Source organism: Heliangelus exortis, chromosome 4 (assembly GCF_036169615.1).
Source record: "Heliangelus exortis chromosome 4, bHelExo1.hap1, whole genome shotgun sequence".
NCBI lineage: Eukaryota > Metazoa > Chordata > Aves > Apodiformes > Trochilidae > Heliangelus > Heliangelus exortis.
In genome coordinates this window covers 11,536,514-11,544,670 of record NC_092425.1, presented here as the reverse complement: position 1 = coordinate 11,544,670, position 8,157 = coordinate 11,536,514, and the positions used below count along the sequence as shown (strand labels likewise).

At 39.9% G+C, this 8,157-nt stretch overlaps 1 protein-coding gene across 2 annotated transcripts; it reads left to right on the top strand.

The window, feature by feature from the left end:
* Window positions 1–1,745: 1,745 nt before the first annotated feature.
* On the top strand, window positions 1,746–7,284 carry FGG (fibrinogen gamma chain). Of its 2 annotated transcripts, none has more exons than XM_071743016.1 (10): window positions 1,746–1,944; window positions 2,037–2,081; window positions 2,589–2,772; window positions 2,881–2,974; window positions 3,895–4,025; window positions 4,677–4,810; window positions 4,945–5,129; window positions 5,912–6,189; window positions 6,513–6,682; window positions 7,047–7,284. In XM_071743016.1, exons 1-10 carry the CDS (start codon window positions 1,870–1,872, stop codon window positions 7,059–7,061), a joined length of 1,311 nt encoding a protein of 436 aa, XP_071599117.1. In that variant the 5' UTR covers window positions 1,746–1,869; the 3' UTR covers window positions 7,062–7,284. The 2 variants fall into 2 exon arrangements, with proteins under 2 accessions (XP_071599117.1, XP_071599116.1); XM_071743015.1 differs by having other exon boundaries at window positions 1,789–1,944; window positions 6,513–6,759.
* The last annotated feature ends 873 nt before the right edge of the window (window positions 7,285–8,157 follow it).

The window sequence follows — 8,157 nt, the reverse complement described above, 5'->3', positions numbered from 1 at the left end:
GGCATAGTTTCCCTTTTGTTGCACCCATCCAACTTGCCAACTGTCTAGAACAATGAAACTATTTATGCATTGAAATTACCTCATTACAACCATTTTCATGTTTTAATTCTAAAATATTTGGTATTTTATCTCAAGGTGAACTAAGCTGTTACTGCCAGCATTGACTATTGCCATCTCTTCTGACTTCTAAAATTCTTTCCCAGGAACACAACACAAATTTTTCATAGCCTGGTAGCAAATATTCTTCTGAAACTGTTCCATGCCTGTATGTACCATGTGAGTGACAAAAGGGAAGGGTGTGTTCTTTGTTAAAGGTTGAGGCATCCGTGTGTTATGTGGTTCACCCTGTCGTGTCACGAGCATGATGTGCCCACCTGGCTCTCACGAGTGTACATCTGTGTTTGAAACTGGGACAGTTATTTTGCAAAGTTCATAGCAGCAACCTGCTCACACTATATTGTCATCTCTAAGGCAAAACTGGAGGTGCACACCCTCAGGATCCTCTGGATGTGGAGCAAAGCAGCAAAGCAAGCTCCAGCAATGCTTGAGCAACACTAGAAAGAAGATTCTCTGGTGGTTTCCTGAGTCTGTGTTAACTGCATTAATGAATCAATAACACAAGGGCAGGAAGACTGCCACCCAGTTTTATTTACTTTATTTTCACTCTTCAGGAAACAGCACTAGCCACGTAAAGGTGGAGCCCTTATCCTATTTGTGTCAGTAAGGACTACAGAAGAACATACTGCACATGACGTTTGATTGAATTAATGCCAGATTTGGGAGGGTAAACTCCTAGCATGGGTGATCATTTGGAAAGGACTTTTGGCAGCCTGGCAGCTTGTTGATCGAATGTGACCAGATGAGAAGAGGATATAAAGGTCAGGAACTCTCCATGTTTAAGGACATGATTATATTTAATTTTGTAATAATATAACAGCTGGTTCTACAGCGTGCTTTTGTCCATAGATTTTAAACACTTATTAAGCAAAGTTGAAACACCCATTCTGCTGTACAGAGGTGAAGTCATTGGCCTGAAAGCACAGATCTAGTAGTGACCACCAGTCCTACCATTCTATTAATCACTTGGTCAAACATGTATGGAAGTCAAAAGCCTCATTCACAATTTTCTCCTCACACATGGTATTGCACATTACCAGTGCTTCAGCTTCATATAAGTGTCCCACACATCTGATTTTTAGCATAAAAAAAAGTCTAAGATTTTATTCTGACATTATGTGGATGGATCCTTGAAGGATAGGGAAGATTCACACTTTCATTGCTTGTGAGAAATACCAAGGTTTCCTTCCCAGACACGCCACAGCTCAGCATGACTTCAAGACCTTTCTTTGCCTTAGTTTTGGCACCAGCTGAATAGGAAAAATGGTGTCGATTCTCTTTGCAAAGCACACTGAGATCTGTGGTGGGAAAGTACCACATAACCACAAAAGAATATTTCTTGTTAGGTTGTTGGTAGTTGTTGCACATAATTCAGATAACTACTGTGGCTTTTCCTTGTGCTGTTTGAGTGAAACTTCTGCCAGCCCCATGCCACAGCAATGTGTAGTTTCCTTATGCTTGTGTTACTAGCAGCAGCATTTCCATTACCTGTCCCACCTTCCTGCCTGTCCTGAGACCTCCTGACTGGAGCAGAGATCAAACAGATAAGAGAGAAGCAGGCTCTGAAAATGGGAGGAGTAAGAGATGTGTGCAAATTCTGGGAATCCACCTCAAACCTCTACCCCACCTCTTCCCATCACCTCCCAGTGCCCGCCCCCAGCTCCAGGTCCCTTAAATCCCCCCGCTGCCCTGGGCTGGCTCGAACATTTTGAGCTGCCGACTGCACCCTCAGCAGCATCTGGTGGGACAGACATGATGATGCTGAGGTTGGGGAGCTGGGCTCCCCTGGGCTCTCTCCTCTCCCTGCTCTTTTCTACCTGCATGGCGGTAAGTGGAGGGACAGAGAGAAAAAGCACATCGGTGAGGAAAGCTCTGCCAGAGAAAATTCACTGAAAATGGTCTTTTTTTCTTCTCTTCAGTACATCCCTACCAGAGACAACTGCTGCATATTAGATGAGCGATTTGTAAGTACCTGAACAATTTTCTTTTACCTTCAGAGTCTAATTAAAGCTTTGCCACGCTGATTATTAACTGCCATTATCACTTCTAGTTTTATTTGATCTTTATTTGATTTGATTGTTGGTTTCAGTACTTATTAAATGCCCTGTGCTTAAGCCTGTTATCTATTCATAGAGGAACACACTTCTTAAAATGTAGGGGAGTCTGTGCTGTTGGCAGAAGCCACCACAAGTAACTTCAGAAGACACAAGTAACTTCGTGCACTCTTTGCTTACTAGGTGTGTGTATGTACACACAGTGTGAACCTAAATTGCCTTTTTAAATTCAAATTTACAGAGAAAGAGGCAAGTGCCTGATCTTTTTTGTCCACAATCATTTGTATAAGCAGTGCCTGAAATATCCCCTGCCCAAATATTCTTTTCTTTTTTCTTTTTTTTTTTTTTTTTTTTTTTTTTTTTTTTTTTTTTTTTTTTCTCCTGAAACATTGCCAACGATTATTCTTTCCTCTTTAGGGTAGCTACTGCCCAACGACCTGTGGTATTGCAGATTTCTTTAATAAATACCATCTGACTATGGATCATGAACTGCAGGAGATTGAGACAATGTTGCGGCAGATCAGTAATGCCACAGGAACAGCAGAATATTTGATCCAACACATCCAAAGCCTCTATCCTCCAGAGAAGCAGACACTACCAAGTGAGAATATAAAAATAGCTACATAACTGAAAAACATATATTATGTAGTTTTATTGGTTTCGGATTTGCTTAACTGCAATAATTTTAATACTTTTGTCTGCTTTACAGATTCGCTCGATAATTATACACAAAAGTCCAAGAAAATAATTGAAGAAATTATCAGATATGAAAACACTATTTTGTCTCATGAAAACACTATACAGTAGGTATCTTCTACCTTTTACAACCCTTGACAGTCCAGATTGGGGGGGGTTTCTGTTCTTTTATCAAGTGCAGCTAAGGCTCCCTCGGAAAGGTTTTTTGTGCTCATGTAGAGCATTGTGCCCACACTGTCATTAGTGATTGCCAAGCAAGACACGGAAGGATCATGAGGATCTGGTCTTCTATTCTCTGCTCATTTAGATGAGCCATTAGTGGTGCAAGCACTGGAAGATAAGAATGTCAGGAAGCACGGCAATAGTTTTGTCTCTGTTTCTTTTGCTGTGCCAGCTACTCCTAAAATTTTTATCATGATCTTTGGAGATTTTATTAACATGAGTTTGTGCTGTAATGCAGAGTATATGAAATATTTGTACAATCATTTCCTCTGGCTACTTTGGCCACCTATATCCATGAAAACCAGCTGAGTTGCACTGATATAAATCGTAAGTTATTATGAACTCAGTGGTAGTCTTTTGTAAATTGACATTGAAAATAAAATTGAAAACATCATTAACTTGTCTAAATCTTAAGGCTGCTTTTTGCCCTGAAAGTAGAAGAATCTCCAGTTCTAAAACACATCAAGGATGAGTCAGGCATTCTGCCACTTGTAGTGTTTTATTTACAGCATTTATATTTTACAAAAGCATTATCATTAAACAACTTGCCATGGGGTTACGTTTATACATTAATTACTGGTTTGAGTTTTGCTGGTTAGAGCCAAGTCAAGTTTTGCACAAGGTTAGGTGTGTGCTTTCCTCTTCTGGGCTGGCTTCCTCAGCTTAAAACACCAGGCATCCCCTTTCAGAGAGGCAAGTGTAGCACAGCATGCTGCAGAGGTGAAGCATTTGTGGGGTGAAATGGGCATTGTATATTGAGAAAGAGATGAACCAACAAACCATTTGTATGTCTCTCTCTGTCCAGGCAGCTGACAGACACACATATATTGAACAGCAACAGGATCACACAACTGAAACAGAAGATTGCTCAGCTGGAGTCCCGCTGCCAGGAGCCCTGCAGAGACACAGCTGAAATACAGGAGACAACAGGACGAGGTGTGCAAAGTGCTTCTTGTATGGTGGAGGCTTCAATGAGTTATGAGCACTGACAGCTGGCAACACAGCAAAGAGTTATTTGTAGTCTCATGGGGCATATATTTCTGCAAAGATGCAGAAGATTGCAAGTTATGAAGCCAGTGTTTGGATCAATATTAGTGCTAGGGAGATGCGCTGCAAACCAGGCATTTATGTGGAACAGAGGTGTTGCTTGTTTGGATTTTTTGGCCAAAGTATGATTATCCCAGAATGTTTTCTAAACATGAGGGACATGGATAGAGTTTCCATAGGAAAGCTAACTCATTATCACAATTCTACTGAGTCACCTGAAAAAAAAATAATTCTTCCATTAACTCCCAAAGTGCCTTTTTGGTTGCTGTAGAAATTAATGAAATTAGTATATTTTACATTTAAGTCGCTTGAACTCTGTGTGAGACAAAATTCCTCCTACTCTTAGTCAACTCCTGTGACCTTCATTCAGATTTTTTATGATAATTACATTAAGGTGTGTGGCCTAAATAACTAATTTTGCAACAACAACAATTTAGATGTACAGTATTTTTTTGCAATAAGAATGTTACAGTAACAACTAAATGTGAGGATAGAACTGGAACTAGATTAATAACGATCCTTTTGATATATTATCTTCAGATTGTCAAGATGTTGCAAATAAAGGTGCCAGAAAGAGTGGTCTTTACTTTATCAAGCCTCAAAGAGCCAAGCAGTCATTCCTGGTCTACTGTGAGATTGACTCATATGGCAATGGCTGGACAGTATTACAGAGGGTATGTCACTTACTTATTCTTCCAAGAGCAAGCTTATTTCATCAGAAATGTTTTTATTTACCCAAATAAGGTAAAAGTATTTCTGACTGAGGATTTTGGTGTTGGTTTTATGTTGTTGGTTTTTTCCCCCTCAGAGACTGGATGGGAGTGAGGACTTCAAGAAAAATTGGATTCAGTACAAAGAAGGGTTTGGACATCTGTCTCCAGATGACACCACTGAGTTCTGGCTGGGCAATGAAAAGATTCATTTAATAACTACACAGTCCACTCTGCCATACACCTTACGAGTAGAACTGGAGGACTGGAGTGGCAAAAAAGGGTATTTGCTTGAAAATGACAGCTTAAAACCTATTGTTCCCACTTCTATATCAGTTTGCACAGCTCTCTGAAAAAGTGATGGGCTCTCAGACCTGCTGACATGCATAGGACACTGCTTTGCCTCTGAACTCACAGCTGTGGCAGCAGTCACTGTGTGTGACTTGTTGCCAGGCACGTGTGTTTGTGTCTAAAGGCCATGTGCTGGCAGCCCTGGTTTATTTGGTGGGAAGAATCTGATTCTTCAAGTTTGTTCACATCTTGTGCACCTCATGGATGTGATAGTTGTTGTAGATCACTTATAACTTTCTCCTTCTTTTCCTTTTCCTTTTCCTTTTCCTTTTCCTTTTCCTTTTCCCTTTCTCTTCCTCTTCTCCTTCCCCTTTTCCCTTTCCCTGTTCCCCGTTCCCCTTTCCCCTTTCCCCTTTTCCCTTTCTCGTTTCCCTTTCCCCATTCTCCTTTCTCGTTTCCCTTTTCTCTTTTCTTTCCTTTTCTTAGTTTCTTTTCTTTGTATTATTTCTCCAGGACTCACTATCCTTGCAAAAACTGTAGATCTTTCACACATCACTGAAGACCAGTATTCAGAAAACATGTCCAACACTGGAGCCCAAAAGTTGGTGGGATCTGTGTCACCGAGCTGAGGCACACAATCATGTAAAACCAATTCCTTTTCAAATGCTAGGATGCCATAAATTTTTTTCTGCATTTCTAAGGCCTATGCATTTTTCATTGGTGCATTTACTGGGAATGCAGCATGCTTATATTCACCATTCTCTTTTGTTACAGCACTGCTGACTACGCTGTGTTCAAGGTGGGAAGTGAACAAGACAAATACCGACTGACTTACGCCTACTTTATCGGTGGTGAAGCTGGGGATGCCTTTGATGGTTTTGATTTTGGAGATGATCCAAGTGACAAATCCTTCACCTTTCATAATGGCATGCGGTTCAGCACCTATGATAATGACAATGATAACTTTGCTGGCAATTGTGCTGAGCAAGATGGATCTGGATGGTGGATGAACAGGTGTCATGCTGCCCACCTCAACGGCAAATACTATATAGGTAAAGTAGCTTCTAAATATCCAGGACACCACATTTCGGTGACAAAAAAGTATGGGTCAGTTACACTGAGTATGTTTTGCCATCTGGTGTAGACTATTCTTTGCAATAACTTCTAACAACAGCAGTAAGATCTTATGGCTGCTCTGCAGTCCAAAGTGGTAGAATCAGTCCTGAGAGAAACAGACTCCTGGGAGAAGGGCAGTGAGTGGGGGCTGTTAGCATGCCCAGGGACAGCATGGAGGTGTTAGTTCCAGAAAAATGTAGGGACACATTAACTATTGTAGAAAGCAACTAAGTGTTTTGCTGCAACTGATGTTTTTCAGATGGTGTATACACATCAGAAGATGCTGGTCCATCTGGATATGACAATGGCATTATCTGGGCAACCTGGCGTGATCGGTGGTACTCCATGAAGAAAACTGCAATGAAAATCATCCCTTTCAACAGACTGTCAGTAGATGGACAGCAGCACAACCTAGGCAGTGCCAAACAGGTTCGACCACAGGCCCGAGGAGATATTTAAAATGACAACAGGATATAGTTGTGATTTCAAACACTGAGCATGGACAGGTGAAGTGTTAAGCCCACTGCATCTTAGGGCAGTTGGCTTTGTTTAATGTTGTGTCACATAAATATTTGTACTTTCATTTTCATATATCTTCCACACCACTATTTCCTTTAATAGATATGTAAGTGGCTAGATCAGAAATAATCCCTTGTCTTCATGTGTTGTAAATGCTAGTTTTAAATTTCTAACTAGTATAACAATGTATCAACATTACCAACATGTAATCATAGCCTTATGTGCTTCTTTCTTTAGAAGAACATTAAGATGCTCTCCTTTCTTTCTGTTGTAGGTTGGAGACTCCTAAAGGGACAATTTGATAAGGAGTGGTCTGAACAGGGAAAACAAGTATTTTATCTCTTAGACACTGAACTTACCCAACATTCCACAGTTCAGTTTTCACTGCAAAGCACCACCGACTGTAAAGGGCCCAAGTCTCTTCCCTGAGAAGTGCTTACCTCTGTACATGAGGTTCTGGGTTTTTTTTTTTCTGTACAAATTATCAATAAATTTTTGATAATTACAAAAAACTCTGAAGTTGTTATCTGTGCTCCACCATTGGCCAGAGAAACCAAAGTAAACTTTATGATGGTTGGAAGGTTACTCTGATCAGAGCTGTTTGATTCAGTCATTCCTGAGTTGCCTGCCAGTAGTTTCTGCTCTTTGTTCAGAGGCCAGTGTTGGAGTTATTTCCCCATAATATGAGGCTTGTTTGCAGAAATTGTTTTCTGTTTTCTGATGAAATTGATTTGTGACACAGATCAAAGTACACAGCAACTTGAAAGAGGCCTCGTTTACTGCTGAAGGCTTAATTCTTAACTGAGCTTACCACAAAATAATACACACATTTTCTATCAGGATATGTTAGGAGTTTACTATCAATGACCAATAACAGATATCTTACTCCAGAGCATACGTATTAATAATCCTCTCAAATATTACTCAGAATAAATGCATCATTTGCTATGTAGCACACAGCACTACACTGTACCATCATTATTCCTATATAACCCGTTTATATTTATAAATGTTTTTAAATTAATATATCTAGTGCCATTATCCAACAAAAAAAAAATTAAAGATTACAGAAGAAATTACCTGTATTTTATTTGCACTTTTTTTTTCTAGACCTGATTATGATTTTCCATGTGATTCATTTCAGCAAACTTGCAGCACAGATTAAGAACAGCAAAGAGTTTGTGGTGCTGTCTGAGTGCACTCAGCATGATGAGTGCTTTTGAGGAATAGGTTAGGAAATCACATTAGGGTTGTGGATAAATTGCTCAACAAAAAATGCACTCAGAACTAAAATATATATCTATGTAGCTATCTCAAGCTGATATACTAAGAAGTGAAGTTTGAAGTGTATCCTAGTCTTTATTTTTAGCTGCTAGTGAAAGGCC

Bases quoted from the DNA above. Each gene is read 5' to 3' on its own strand.
- FGG (XM_071743015.1), top strand. From the start codon at position 1,870: ATGATGATGCTGAGGTTGGGGAGCTGGGCTCCCCTGGGCTCTCTCCTC. The intron at 1,945-2,036 runs GTAAGTGGAGGG...TCTTCTCTTCAG, and splicing joins TCTTTTCTACCTGCATGGCG to TACATCCCTACCAGAGACAA. The intron at 2,975-3,894 runs GTAGGTATCTTC...CTCTCTGTCCAG, and splicing joins TCTCATGAAAACACTATACA to GCAGCTGACAGACACACATA.